General features: G+C 34.7%; 1 protein-coding gene across 2 annotated transcripts in view; it reads right to left on the reverse strand.

The window, feature by feature from the left end:
- Positions 1-16,940, reverse strand: part of GAS2 (growth arrest specific 2) — a 137,408-nt gene that overhangs the window by 73,421 nt on the left and 47,047 nt on the right. For both annotated transcript variants that reach the window (XM_056135800.1, XM_056135808.1), the window contains one exon: positions 6,217-6,358. In XM_056135800.1, coding sequence (XP_055991775.1) covers positions 6,217-6,358 — 142 coding nt within the window. The remainder of the gene's footprint in view (positions 1-6,216; positions 6,359-16,940) is intronic.

A 16,940-nucleotide genomic window follows, 5' to 3' on the forward strand; every position in this document is an offset into this window, starting at 1 on the left:
TCAAATCCTAGCAGAGACAGAGAAATAGTACAAATTTAGTCAAGTTATTTATTCTTTAGGTCTGAAAACTGCATTTATAAAAAGATTATTGTTTGGACACTGGGTATAGTGCATATTTGCCCTGCCTATCTATCATTAATAAGTGTGAGCCATTATTTACTGAAAACATTAAGTAAAATTTGATCTAAGAAAATTTCAGAAATACCCACTTTATTAGTGTGACCTTAACTTTATCAGTTTTTGATATATGTGTCATTCTCTGGAGATGTTTGGTTCTCTAAATCATATTCCATAATGAACTTTCTGATAGATTCTTTAGTTTAGGGCAAAGAACTGAGAGTAAAAAACATTCAGATGCTGATAAAATCAGGGCTTTACAAAATTAAACATTTATAAAATTCAAAGTAAAAAATAATTGTTCTTGGAGAAGAAATAGAGAACATTAATAACCTAGATCTAAAATAGAAACTTGAAGTTGTTATTCTACATTAATACTAAAAAAAGTAAAATGCATTCTTCCATAAAAATACTCTTCCAGTCTTAAATATGACAACAAAACAAAAAGAATGATTTATCAAATATTAAAATGCAAGCACAGTTTTTTTTCTAATTCAACAGATGACTTTAATATATGAAATGGAAACAACATTTACAATTCCACACACATTCTTTTACTTTTTGTGCAACATTAAAAACATATTACAAGTAGATTAATGCTTGATCGATGTCCAATAAAGTAAATAATTTTGTAAATCTGTTTATCAGAGACATGCATAAAAATAAAACAGTGCCACACAGCAAACAAAAACACAGAAAATAAAAATAAATCACACACATTTGCATGCTAGCACAGCAAATAGCAAACCCTTTTCTTGCTGAGTAGATTCTTTTTCAGAGAAATAGATGAAGAATAGTCACTGGATTCCAAATCCTATAATCATCCAATAATATAATGATATTGACACAATTACAGCAAGCAAAAAGTGTGCACTTTAATAGTATTCCCCCATCCTTTTAAAAATTGTCTTCTAGACTACCAGAATATATATAAACAAAGCAAAATAATAAGATTCAGAAAAAATTAACTTGACAATTTATAAATAAGTGATGAAATTATAAAAAATAATCCCCCTATACAAAATATCAGCTATTTAAAGGAACTTCTTTTAAAATGTTGGAACAAATAAATTTAAATATATTAGTTTTAGGGCTCATAAATTAAAATTTAAAATAGAGGCCAAATTTCTGGCAAATTTTGTTTCTCTAAAAATAGTTGGGTTTTGTAGTTGTTACTTTTGTTGTTGTTATTCCATTTGGGAGCCATACCTGGTGATGCTCAGGGGTTACTCCTAGCTCTGTGCTCGGGAATTACTCCTGGCAGTGCTTGCTCAGGGGACCATATGAGATGCTGGCTAAAAAACATGGGTCTGCCATGTGCAAGGCAAGAGCCCTACCTGCTGTACTATCTAGTCAGCCCCCCTAAAAATAGTTACTGAAGAAATGTTTTAAGACTAATCAATTACATACTATTAAACCTAAGAAAACAGTCACTTTTTCAACCTACAAAATAATCATAAATATTTTTAAGGACATAGGAACTAATTATAATTAACAATTAAGATTCATAAAATATATTCTTTGGTTACTTAATTATCATTATGGTTTGAACAGAAGGGATGATGAGTGAAAATTACATGTATCACTTGTTTGTTTGGGATTTTTTTTGCTTTTTGGGTCACACCGAACGCTGCACAGGGGTTACTCCTGGTTAATGCACTCAGGAATTACTCCTGGCCGTGCTCAGGGGACCATATGGGATGCTGGGAATCGAACCCGGGTCGGCCACATGCAAGGCAAACGCCCTACCCACTGTGCTATCACTCCAGCCCCAATTACATGTATAACTTTGAGGTTAAAATATATCCACAAAAGAGTATATTACCTATTCCTACAGAAGTATAAATTCCACAATTACTGTAATTCCATAATATCACTTAATACACTAATGCATAAAAGTTATCACTTAACACCTTATGGAAATATCTTCATATAGATACAGCAGCTTATTTTTGGAGTTACACACATACCTAGGTTACCAGCTAATGTTTATTAATACACTATTAAAGAAGAAAATCTTATTAGTCATAGCATTGTTATATCTTTTCTTTTAAACTTGAATACTTTATGGTTATATTAGACATAAAAATGCTTGATATCATAGTGTATCATAATTTTCCCATATACTTAAAAAGTTTGAAGAATATTAATATTTTGGGTTTGTATCTATGGATGATTATAATTTGCATAAGTTTCCGCCAGATATTATAGATTCAGTTCACTTCCATATAGTTTTACCACCATGAAATATGGAACTTGAGTCTGGCTTTGGGCTGGAGCGATAGCACAGCGGAAGGGCATTTGCCTTGCACGCAGCCAACATGGCCGACCCGAGTTCGATTCCTCCGCCCCTCTCGGAGAGCCCGGCAAGCTACCGAGAGTATTTGATATGCCAAACACAGTAACAACAAAGTCTCCAATGGAGACGTTACTGGGCCCGCTCGAGCAAATCGATGATCAACGGGAGGGCCTTTACCTTTACCTTTTTACCATAAAATATTGCAGCAGCCTTTTAGTGCCTATTTCTTTTTATTTTCTATGTTTGGGCAAGTTTTGAAAAACAGAACTTGACAAAAGAATAAATACTTCTGAGGCTTCTGGCATAGAACGGCAATTTTCTGTTTTCAAAACACATAAAGTCTTTTAAAAATTTCTCTACAAACTGAACAAAAAAGACTGTATACTTATTCCTTACACTAAATAATCTTAAGACTTTGCTTATTTTATTGTTTAATTTGCATTTATCTTGTTACTAAGGCAGCTAGCATTTTAATATTTTTATTGGATTTTTGTTGCCTTGGAGGAAAACATCTTTGATGACCTTTGTCTGCTTTTGTTTACTTTGGCTTATTTTTGAAACACTATTTGGGATACTAGTAAATATATGATCGAAGAATGACATTTACAGAAAAAAATATTTCTTGAGAAATTAATAGAAAAGAAGCTGCAGACTTTATTACTGTATCATGTGGCACAGAACACTACCTGCCAAGATTAGAAAAATTGAAGAACGAATGAATGAAGTTTATGGAACCAATAGTATTGCACAGTTTATAGTTCCTCCCTACAACACCTTTCCAACCCCACCCACTGAGATTCCTTGTCATTAGCTGCTGTGGAAAAGGAACATGTTGAGTGAGTTGTGAATCAAGATCCTCTCACAAATAATTGCACAAAATAAAAAAGCGCGCTGCAACAGAGGGTAGCATTTCGGTTGTCACAAAGATAAGAATGTTTTATGTAGGCAAAGACCTTTGAACATCAAACGACAGAAGCCTCTCTTGATACACAGACAGCACAGGGATCTACTTTATCATTCACTCAAACAGATTTTTCCCTTCATCAGAGCATCTTTTCATTGTATTTGCTGTTCAGAACACAAAGACACAAAGGATGCTCTTCATCTTGTATTCTACTGAAATGAAATCTTGAGTCAGGAAAAAAAGAAAAAGAAACTTGCCCTAAATTCTCTTTCAATAGTAGTGTTAAAAGACATCAAGCAGAGTACACAGAGTTATTGTTGTGAGAAAGTCAATTCTGCAAGTACAGAGTCCAAGGCCATCAGCAGTGGCTGCATTGCTTCCTCCCCAAGGTGAATAATAAGAAAATAGAAGGAAAAAGTTTTCCACTTGGGAACATAGAATTACTCATTGTTCTCTTAATTTATTATCAGCAATAGAGAAGGGTACAGCTGTTTTATTTTTTAATAATAGTAAAATCAATGCTGTAATATTGACTCTTTTCCCCCTAATCTTCATAAGCTTTATTATGCATCACAGTAGACACTTATTTAATAAGTAAGTCTTATTAAACTTTCTTGGATCAGTAAGTGTATGTTATTTATTTTAAAATTATTCTTAATTTTTTCTTTATTTTGTTTTGGAGCCATACTTAGGGGTGTTCAGGACTTACTCCTGGCTCTGTGTTTGGTGATAATTCCTAGCAGTGCTCAGGGAATTATACAATGCTGTAAAGATCAAACCTGGGTCAACAACATACTAGGCCAGTGCTATACTATCTTGCCAACTGTATTACTATTTATACATATTTGTACTTACGTGTAGCTATTTGTACATCTGTACAAATAATATATAGTACATAGTAGGTATGTACTATCTGCTGTACTATCTCTCAAGCCCTATTATTATCTTTTATTTGAAGAACTGTAAATTATAATTCTGGTAATGAAGAGTTTCAAGCATGCAATGTTCCATCTTCCCACATCATTGTCTCAGGGTCTCTTCCCAATAACTCCCATAACCCCCAGATCTGTAGACTAGTCCTTAGGTTCTGTTGCCTTTGATCATTTCTTTTGTTGCAAATAATTTTTTAATGAACATAATGTTATCATAGAATAATAAAAATCAAAGACTTTAACAAAATTCTTGATAGGCATACATAAATTATCTTGGATTCTTCAAATAAATTCAGCTATTTTTTAAAGCCAGTTATGAACTAGGCCATCTCAAAATTCTTCTTGACATAATGTATATATTCTACAAACTGTGTATTTATATACAAAATCATTATTATGAATGTTATTTGGGTCTTATTGATATTCTAAATGTGGGTTTAAAATCCATTAAAGTAAATAATATGTACTTAATGACCATTAAGATTTTGAATTATAATATTTACTTGAGAGAGAACCCTTTTTCAATTTTAGAGAAATGTTTTAATAGTGAAATAATGAAACTTAAGGACAGTGGGAATACTGAGACAAGATCATATCTATGTTCACAGCTCATCGCAATCCAGGATACCACTTGGGGGTTAGGGGGTAATGATTTGTTAATGAAAACCTGTACAATAAGTGAATTAAGGGGGAAAAAGCAGTTTCCCTATAAAAAATTCTATAAAAATTGCAGATTTTTAAGTTATGATTTTATTTATCTATATATGTGTAGAGTACTACATGTGATGAGATTTGATAGAGAGATAGAAAAAGATATTTACTTATCTTTATTTTTGTTTTTACAAATTATTCTCCTACACTCCCTTTTATATAACCCTTGACTCTACAGTTCCCTATGAACATGAATTAAAGCCTGGTTATAAAATTACCAATGGGATGAAAAAAAGGAACATAAACATATCCTCATATCATCTACCAAATTTGTTTTATTTTTATGCAAGAAAATGGTTAATAATACTCAAACCCATTTATATAATGAGTTCCCATAAACTATAATGAGCATCCACAAATTGTATACAAGAGTATACAATTGTGCAATTACTCTGTTTTCCTTCAGTTAGAAAATGTTTTCCTAATATAAATTCATGTTATTCCTGCCTCTGTTGAGAGATTTCTCAGAAATTTGAAAGCATTATTTTTCATATCACACTGTTATTACAAATAAAAATTTATTTAAGCCAATAGAACAAGATTTTAGCCATTACCATCAATTTCCTAGATTCACAGGGGAATATTATTTTGTGGCCCTGAGGCAAAAGATATTCTGATTGTTTTGAAAGGAAATTTGTATACTTGTTCTCTCTAAAGAATGCTTAGTTTACTTAAATGCTGTTGGTTAGAATACAAAATTGTAAATATCTTTTTTTTATGCTTTAGGCAAAAGGACTAATGTGTTTTCACTCCTGTGTACCCTTTTCTTAACTCAGTTGCATTTCAGTAGAATGAAACTTTAAATCCAATTTTCTTCATATTTGATTTGTACTGGGGTAAAGCCTGGTTTGAATTGTTACAGTATTAAGTATTGCAAAAGACTAAGTGACATGATGTATGCTATCTTCCAAGGAAATACTAAATTCACTCTATGGCCTGAAAGTAGATTCATAAAATTCAGTCAGAAGATAAAACAAAACTGATTTTGCATTATATATACTTAATTTTATCCTAGAATCAAAAGTGTGGCCTAAATTTCAATTCTTTCATTACAAAAGGACCGAAACTTAAAGGGTATACATTTTCTTTGTCAAAGACACTCATATTTACAACAAACCTTCAACTTTATAACACACTGTACCTTTTTTCAAATTTGTCAATCTATGAACTAAAATCACACATCTAAAGTTTTGATAATAATTCTGACAAATGTCAAACATTTCATCAGCTAGAATTCTAAAAGAAATACATACCCAAACCTTCCGATTCAAATAGACATGTTTCATCTACCCCTAAATCTCGGCACCAGGATAAGAAATTTGCTGTATTGTCTCGGGCAAAAAAGGAGCCTGAGGGTGCACTGGCTTTGCATGGGATTTTCTTCAAGGGCAGATTCTGAAAGAACAAAAAAATCTTACTAGAGTAGAAAATAGGAAAAGTCATCATAATTACACAGTAAATATATGTTTTCAAAAAATTGCTTTAGAGTGACCACATATCAGTAAGAATTTTATAAAGAATCATAGAAAAGCAAGTAAAATTTAAACAAAATGTACCTGGCATTAAAGAGCTGTGAAAATCTGCATCTATAAACAAAGCATCACTATTTCAGTACCTATTAGTATATATATGTAACTCACTTCATTAGTTCACCTTGTCTTTTTCTTTTTATTATTGTTGGCCTTCTCTTTCATCCAAATATTTTGAGACAGGAGAACATAAGATTCCAAAATATGCCACTCTGACATGTGGGTTATTTTAAGCTAAAGTCAATTAAGACCCCAAGTATTCAAAAAAGCTTTTCAATCTACCCCTACATACTTATCTAAAAATTTTTTAGTTAAAAAGTTTCAGGAAGCAAGCTACTACTTGAGATAATTTCAATGATTAAGGACTAAGTGGCATACACTAGGGAAATCCTATGAAGAACTATGCTTAAAGTCTTCCTCATGTTTCATTGTTTCTTCATGATCCAAAAAAATGTGTTTACCAACCAGTTGATTGAGTTGGGGGGAGGAGGAAACAGAAGCATGAATATTCCCTAAGGACTTGTGGAATGATACTACAGAAATCATGGGCAGAGCCTGGCAAGCTACCCATGTCGTGTCCTATATGCCAAAACCAGTAACTATAATGGGTATCGTTACCCTGACCCTGAAAGAGTCTCCTATAGTTGGAAAAGATGAGTAAAGAGAGGCTGCTAAAATCTCAGGGCTGGGACAAAAAGAGACGACACTGGTACTCACTCGAGTAAATTGATGAACTAAGGGATGACAGTGATACAGTGATACTGTGATACTACAGAAATATAATGAAAAATTCATACAACTATCTAAAGAGAATATGTAAATTTACGTGTTTTCAACTATACAGATGTTTAAGTATATACACATCAAAAAGCAATCATTTTCATATGTACATATGACACATGTACATGTACACATATATGACTATATGTAAAGCCAAATTGCATATAAATATGTTGTGTTTTACATAGGACATATTTATGAAACTCAAGAAGGAAATGCATCAATTTAATAATTATCTTTAAGTTTCTGTTCAGAAAAGCATATAAAATATTTTACTTCTTTTTTTTTGTTTACATAATTCCAAAATAAGGGACCAAAATGTTTGTGTAGCAGGTAAGACTTAAGCACTGCAGTTCCAAGTTTGATCCCCAGCATGACACATATGGTCTCCCAAAATCATCAGGAATAAGGCCTGTGCATAGAGCCAGGAGTTGTCCCTGACTGCTTGGTGTGGCTTCCCAAAACAAAACAAAATTCTCCAAATAGTAGTATTTTAAATTTATAGTAGTATTTTACATTCATCAATATTTTCAGAATAAAATATTAACAGGGATAAATTATGTTAGCCAAAAGATTAGATACTAAAAACTTGCTGAAAAATTTTTAAGTGGTAACTGTATAACTGTATGGCTTATTTATAATGAGAATATGTCACATATCAGTTTTAAGTACAGGTGGTTACAGGGTTATGACTCAGAAACAGAATGTCAACATGGTAGATATATGGGTCTAAGTTTGATCTTTAGGACTCTCTCACATTCTTTAGTGTTAGTGAGAGTCCCAATACTACCAGTGGGAACTCTGGGCTGCCACCAGTAAAACTTCAAGTGTATGTGAACACAACAAAGTGTGTGGCTCCTATCCCAGACATTGCAATGACAACAACAAAAAGAAGAGGATATATATATATATATGTATATATATATATATATTTAATATTTTAAATGATTGGTTCAGTAGCCTGGTTAACAGTGTTAACATTTATAATAACGACATACATACCATACTGTAACTCACCACCACCTCAATGTCCAAGTTTTCCACCACCAGCCCTATGTCATCACCAGTCCACCTCTTCATTCTCCCCATACACCCCCCCCCCATTACTTGGCAGTTTGAGTTTTGTAATCAAAGGACAACACTTTGTAATCAAAGGACAATGCTCTTCATTAGCATCCAATGCTATCTATTCTCTTGTCTTGTCTTTCTCCACAACACAGATGAGTAAGAGGAAAAGAATTTAAATAAATTCACTGAGTACTTTTATTATCTCCAATCTCATACCGTAGTTGGGAAGAACAATTTACAATCTTGTGAAACCACTTGTAACTGAGGAAAGAATATATATATATACATATATATATAAACACACATATATACATATATATGTATATGTATGTATATATACTGAAATTCTAACCTAGAAACTATAAGATATAACAGAACTGAGGAAATTTTATAAGGTAAGGTAAAGTGTTTGCATGTCATAAAGGAAAATATTTTAAATTTTACATTGTATTTTATACTTACATAAAAAGTTTAAATTACACTCAAGAAGCTACAATTGATATTTATTTGACAAGAACATAATTTGAAATAATACCCATAAACAATCACGATCACAATCATGACCATCCTGTTGTCCGTTGATTGCCTCGAGCAGGCCCCAGTAACGTCTCCTTCGTCCTAGCCCTGAGAATTTTTTAAAAAGTGCCATATTCAGGGCTCTTTCAGGGTTAGGAGAATGAGATCCATCATTGTTACTGGTATATGGCATATTGGGTACACCACGGGGAGTTTGCCAGACTCTGCCGTGTGGGCAAGTTACATTTGGTACCCTGCTAGTTTGTCCAAAGCAAGAGTGAGATAATAAGATGATAAGATAATAAGATAATAAGTGCTTCCGGGAGCTGGGATTTATAGTCTCTGGATCTTGGCCGTTGATGGGATTACACAGCACCAGGGTCCATAAACAATAAATTCTCAAAAATAATTCACTTCTTGAACAATTATGACCTATGTAAATGTAAATAACATTTACTTCTATGAGGCTGTAATCCTTGAAAGGAATTCTTTGCAAAGACATCTACATGTCACACCAGAATCTAAGTCTTTAACATTCATCTATACTGGAAGATACAAAAAACTATTTTAGAGAAATAAAATGAGTGTTTGCTATTGATACTTCATAACTTGGAAGCCAATATTGAGGACTTCAGCCTTCTACTGATCTAACATGTAGTATTTAAGTGGCTTATTTGTTCCATTCTGATGAGGTTACACTCATTATATGTTAGCTAAACAGAAAATGATAAGCATATAATATACGGAATCTTCAAATACAGATCAAATATTTTTATCCAGATACTTTATTTGGTGGACTGGAACAATAGCACAGTGGGTAAGGCGTTTGTCTTGCACGTGGCCAACCAGGGTTCAATTCCTCCGTGCCTCTCAGAGAGCCCGGCAAGCTACCTAGAGTATCTCATCCACACGACAGAGCCTGGCAAGCTCCTTGTGGTGTATTCAATATGCCAAAAACAGTGACAAGTCTCACAATGGAGACATTACTGGTGCCTGCTCGAGCAACTCGGTGAACAACGGGAGGACAGTGCTACAGTGCTACTTTATTTCGTAAAAATATAAGTCCTTATTAGGTGAAAATGATTACAACATTCTCACACACAGTTTCTCTAAATTTCATAATATTAGTTGCACTAAAGATCTCTTTTTATTAGCTGAGGACGGTAACACAAAGTTTGTGGGATCCAATATTCTTCCAAGCAGCACATCAACCAAATTCCAAAAGGTCTAGGGCCTACTGAGAGTTTTTATGACATTTATAATTAAGAATATTCGTGTAGAAATCTGATTTCATGTGCATTAGAAAACAAATGAGTCAGTAATAGTAGCATTCAATACATTCTGAATATAAAAATATCTTGGCATAGTAGGTACAATATGGGCTGGAGCAATAGCACAGGGGGAAGGGCATTTGCCTTGCACATGGACGACCCATGTTCGATTCGTCCGTCCCTCTCAGAGAGCCCAGCAAGCTACTGAGAGTATCCCATCCGCATGGCAGAGCCTGGCAAGTTGCCCGTGGTGTATTCAATATGCCAAAAACAGCAATTACAAGACTCACATTGGAGATGTTACTAGTGCACGTTTGAGCAAATCGATGAACAACAGGAGGACAGTGTTACAGTGCTACAGGTACAATCACTGTCTCTGTCCTCCTGTTGTTCATTGATTTGCTTGAGCAGGCCCAGTAACTTGTTGTTATTGTGTTTGGCACATCGAATACATCACGGGTAGCTTGCCAGGCTTTGCTGTGCGGGCGAGATACTCTAGGTAGCTTGCCGGGCTCTCTGAGAGAGGCAGAGGAATAAAACTCGGGTCAGACTGGTTGGTCGTGTGCAAGGCAAATGCCCTACCCGCTGTGCTATCGCTCCAGCCCTACAGGTACAATATAATGTATAAATTTCTGAAATCCTTAGCAATTAACATTATTTCACAATTTCTTATATTCTTTAATAGGTGCTAGTTCCTACATATTGTTTTGAAAACTGGGGGAAAGTCAATTCTGAGTCTCTTCTTTCATCATACAAAGTAATATAAAGACAAAATTATGTATTAATAAAGCAATGCTTCACATTGACATGAGAATCATGAAGAGGAGGCTTGAACAAACAAACACTGTCCTCCCGTTGTTCATCTATTTGCTTGAGAGGACCCAGTAACATCTCCATTTTGAGACTTGTTGTTACTGTGTTTGGCATATCGAATACATCACGGGTGGGTTGCCAGGCTCTGCCGTGCGGGTGGGATGCTCTCCGTAGATTGCCAGGCTCTCCGAGAGGGGCGGAGGAAACAAACCCGGCTTAGCCAGGCCGGCTGTACGCAAGGCAAACGCCCTACTGTTGTGCTATTGCTCCAGCCCCCAAGAGGAGGCTTAGGATAGAGAAATTCCTTGAGAAATTGCAGACTTGTATATTTAAACAGTTAAAAGTTAAGTCATACAAAGAAGAAATCCGAATGGCCAAAAGGTACATGAAAAAAATACTCCTCATCACTAATCATCAGGAAGATGCAGATCAAAACAACAATGAGATACCATTTCATGCCACAGAGACTGGCACACATCCAAAAGAACAAACGCAACTAGTGTTGGTGTGGATGTGGCAAGGAAGGGACTCTCCTTCACTGCTGGTGGGAATGGTGACTGGTCCAGCCTTTTTGGAAGACATTTCTCAAAAAACTAGAAATTGAGCTCCCATTTGACCCAGCAATACCACCTCTGGAAATATATCCCAGAGATGCAAAAAAGTACAGTAGAAATGACATCTGCACTTGTATGTTTACTGCATCACTATTTATAATAGCCAGAATCTGACAATAGCCATGATCTGGGGGAAAAAAAAAACCCAAAAACGAGTGCCCGAGAACAGATGACTGGTTACAGAAACTGGTATAGCTACACAATGTAATAGTATGCAGCTGTTAGAAGGGATGAAATCATGAAACTTGCATATAAGTGGATCAACATGGAGAGTATCATGCTAAGTGAAATGAGTCAGAGAGAGCAAGACAGATACAGAATGATTGCACCCATATGTGGATATAAACTAACACAGAACAACACCTAATGATAGTAGAAATTAAGGCCAGGAGGAGGATCACCCCATGGCTTGCAAGCCAATTTCATGTGCTGGGAGAAAAGTTAGGTGGGATGGAGAAGAGACCACTGGGTAAATGATGGTTGGAGGGTTCACCCAGGATGATAGCTGTGTGCTGAAAGTAGACTATTGACCAAATATAATGACTGCTTAATGAATATGTTGTATACCATAACACCCAAAAGGAGAGAGAGAAAGAGGGAATGTGTTTCCCACAAACGCAACTGGTATGAAAGGGTGGCGGTGGTCCATTTCAGGGACATTGGGAACACTGGTGGTAGAAAATGGGCACTGGTGGAGGAATGGGTACTTAAACATTGTTTGACTGAAACGTAATCACGAAAATTTGTAAGTCTATATTAAAAATTAAATTAAAACAAGTCATAAACACAGAGAGGAAAAATTTTGTATCTAAAAACATGTTGGTTTGGGGTCTGAAGCAATAGTGCAAGCCTTGGTGTAGTTGATCCAGTTTGATCCCCATCCCAGAGCACAGAGTCAGGAGTAAGCTCTGAGACCGCTAGTTGTGACCTAAACCTGCCTCCAAAAATTATTTTAAAATGGTGGTTCAAAAAAATCTTATTTATTCAAGAGCACTGAAGAAATAACTAAGAGGACAAAGAACCTCCAACTCCGAGCACATCTCTTCAATTCCACTGTTCTTCCTGCATTAACATATGCCTCAGAGACCTGGGCCCTATGAAAAAAGGATGAGAACGCTATTTGGGTCTCCCAAAGAGGAATCGAAAGTGCTATGCTTGGAATACCACGATTCACTCAAATGAGAGATAGAATCTGGAGTTCTGATCTCTGTCAACGCTCAAGAATCAGGGACGCTGTCTCATTTGCCAAGTCATCAAAAATCAGATGGGCTGGACACGTAATGAGGTTTACAGACAACCGCTGAACTAGAGCCATTACTGACTGGATTCCACAGGACGTCAAAAGATCATGTGGACGCCCACCTACAAGATGGTCAGACTTCTTTGTCAAGACCCTGAATGATCGGTTTGAGGCTCTGCATGTTCCTAGAACGAACAGATGCCATTGGGCTACGCTAGCACGCAACAGGGATGAATGGAGACGTTACTGGCACCCGCTCAAGTAATTCAATGAATAACGGGGGATCAAGTGATCAAGTGAAGTGATTCAAAAGATAACCTCCACACACAACGTACTTGCTATATCTTCCATGTTTACTTTCTTGCTACTATTAAACTCTCTGAAGAACTCCTACAGAATTTAAATCACAGACCATTTAAAATTATTTCCAAATGTAGGTTTCTATACAATGCAACTATCTATTATACCTTAAAAATATAATTGATAAATGCATAAATAAATGGTGAGAACCACCCAAGTGAGGTCATAACCAATAAGAAGGCAGAAGCAAACATTCTAAAAATATCAACAAAATTCCCAAAGTTATATGCTCTTTGTATCTTCAAAGTCCACTAAATTTATACCATAACTTTACCTAAAATGCTTCTATAAAGTATTAAAAGAACAACTGAAATTTTTAAGTGAACATTTCAAACTAGTAGAGAAGAGACACAACGCTGAGTTGAGATTGGGTAGAAATTTGGGTTCACTTACAAGCAAGAGCTAAACGATTATACATGGCTTCATGATGTGGGATTCAATATTTTGCGTTCAATAAGACACCAGAATCAAGTGCAAATGGTCAATAGAATACAAATTAACTTTTCTAACATCTAGTCTAATGTTAATATTTTATCTCAGCAGTATTAACACAAAGTATGTGTTTGCCACCCATATTTATAGATTAGTTAAATTAACTTATCAGGGAATAATTAACATTCAAGAGAATATGAGTTCCAAAAGTGTCCTTCCTCTTCCCTTAAGACCACGAAACTAGATTGAAACAAAAGGAAATAACTTCAATTTCACTCTAAATTTACACATTTAGTTGAATCCACTGATCTCTTAGTTAATCACTTGCCAGACTTTGGAGATGAATTACCTGGTCCAAATTTAACACTATTCTTTTCTTGCTAGATATTTTGGGAAAATTAGTTAGCTGTATATTTATATCAGCCTCATTCTAAAAATAATTTATGTTCATAAAAAATACACTATGATTTACAAAATTACCAATAGTATAATTGTTTTAGGCATACAGCCAGTGAATTCCATTATTGTGATTGTTTGTCCACTAAGGTGCACATTTCTCTCCTAATCACCCTAGCTTACTCCTTAAGCAGGCACAAAGGCAGTTATTTCATATTACTTTCTCCAAGAAAGTAATAAACATAAAGGAATGCAAAATAGAATTATTATAAAATATATCAAGAAAAATCAATTTGTGATGACTGATTGCTATAGATATTAACTTGTGTTAAAGAATCAATAATTTAATTCAATGTAATATAATGCCTACTCTCATTTACATAGATACATTTTCAATTCTGGTGCCTTAAAGATATTGGGATAGCTTTTATTTTGTACTTGGGTCCCATTATATTAGTAATTCTGTCTTCTCTGTCACAAATAAAATTATTATTTTAATTCTTCACCAAGCTGTAAAATTTAGTTAGAATGACGATTAAGAAAATTTAAAAGAGCTATAGAAGTGGTACAGAAGTGCATACGGTAGACCCGAACTCAATCCTCAACATGCCATATGGTCCCTACACACCCCCACTCTCCATCCCAGCCATGAGCGATCTCTGAATGCAGAGCCAAGAATTAGCTCTGTGCACAGAAAGATTATTTCTTAATTATAGGGGAAAATATGAATAGGCTTAAAATGTGCAAATTGTTTTATCCTAAAACAGGTAATATTAAGACTAATAAAGTACTAATAAGATGTACACATTCACTATAACTGATCTATTAGTTCATTATTGAACATATGTGAAATCCTTTAGCAACATAGGAGTAAATATATTTTCCTTAATATAGTAGAGGGTAACCATAAGCACCGTGACTGTTTGCCATACTTAATGCTACATGACAGTCTCTTTTCCAATGTACATAGAAATCACTGTACTTCATATAAGCTATACCAATGTGTTTATAAAGGAAATTATATAATTCAAGTGCAGAAGTGTCCAATAAAGATTACTTATTATTTTTATCACTCATGCAAGTAAAAAATATACTGAATTTCCTTTCACATTTTCTTGCAAACATTATCAAACATTTCTAATATGGTTATAATAACTTACAAAAAGCTTTCATAAAGCAGTCTAATTCTATTTTTACTTTAAATTTGCACTCATGTGTCTGTCTTTAATTATTTCATCTTAATTTTATCTCATCATCTTTCACAATTCAACTGTACTAGAGAGCTCAGCAATGCCTAGAATTAAAAATATGTGATTCTTGGTTTATTACTCAAATATTGGTCAGGTAACATTAAAGAGTTATGTATTCTCTTTCTCCTACTCGGAGTAGAAAAAACTGGAAAAAATGACATCCTTAGTTTTCAATGTGGAGTGAACTGCAAACTTAATATTAGCAGTTTAATAATTCATTCTTCACAAATGTTTGAGACAAGCTACTCCCCCCTGGTTACATAAAGCAGACATTTCATATATGAAACAGTAGAGAGATATTAAAAAACAAGGAAACTGACAAGAACTAATATTTTTCCTTTCCAATGGGCATACAGAATAAAGTATTCAAATATGCTGGTAATAAAGTCATTCTTTCCATGAAATCATTAATGTTCCCACCTGTTTCCCTTTGCTACTTTTAGTTTTTCTATCTCATATACTGAAAAAATAAGTCTCTCAACAGAATTATTTTATTAAATATTAATTATATCAAGGTGTATAAATACAGTTGATTAATATAGTTATCAAGTCACTTTGAAAGGATGAAACATATTTTCCAGAATTAAAATTTTTGAAATTTAAAAGAGGAAGCAATTCTTCTGTTACTGCACCTCTTCTGTGGATTCTGGAACAGGAGATCCTCATGCCTCAGACAGAATAAGATGATTTAGTATAGTCCTTCACCAAGTTATACCTATGCCTAATTCAATCCTCCTGCTGCAATCCCAAAGGAGTATTCGTATAAGTAAAAAAAATATGAAAAAAGTCATCTCATGGAAACATTTTTATACTTCCTTTTTCCTGTAAAATCACGAGAAATCACCCAAGTAATGTAGCTAATATAAGTACTTTGAATTATCTGAAATTATTTCTATTATAAAATTAAGTTGATGAATTTAGTTCTCAAACATCAGGCTTCAATGATGAAAAAGCAAAAATGCTATTATGTAAATGAGTTCAAGACTTATGATGATACATACAAAATACATATGTAAAGATATTAAAATCAGATTTTGGGACCCGGTGGAACTCAAGGGCTACTCTTTTCTCTCTGCTCAGAGGTCACTCCTAGGTGCTGAGGGAACTTTATATGGTGTGGAGTATGGAGCCAGCTATCAATTGCAAGGTAAACACCTTTGCTCCTCTATTAGCTCTCAAGCTCTGCAGCAGCTTTATTCATAATCGTTGATTAAAGGCCCTCCCGTTGATCGTCGATTTGCTCGAGCGGGCCCAGTAACGTCTCCATTGGAGACTTTGTTGTTACTGTGTTTGGCATATCGAATACTCTCGGTAGCTTGCCGGGCTCTCCGAGAGGGGCGGAGGAATCGAACTCGGGTCGGCCATGTTGGCCGCTTGTAAGGCGAACGCCCTACCGCTGTGCTATTCATAATCAAACTTGACAAAAATATGATGCCCTTTATTTTTCTGAAGTTAATAATTTTATTTTTCCAATTTTACATAATTTTACTTATTGAATCACTGTGAGAGCAGTTAAAAAGCTTTCGGGTTTAAGTCTCGGTCATACAATGAAACACCCATACCTTCACCTGTGCCCATTCTCCACCAACAACAACCTCAGCATACCCCTATCCCACACCCTCCCCCTATCTGTGGGGCAGATGATTTCCATATTGCTCTCCCTATTTTGATTACATTCAATATTTTGACACGATACCCACCATTATTA

This window comes from Sorex fumeus, unplaced genomic scaffold (assembly GCF_029834395.1).
Source record: "Sorex fumeus unplaced genomic scaffold, SorFum_2.1 ptg000007l, whole genome shotgun sequence".
Taxonomy (NCBI): Eukaryota; Metazoa; Chordata; class Mammalia; order Eulipotyphla; family Soricidae; genus Sorex; species Sorex fumeus.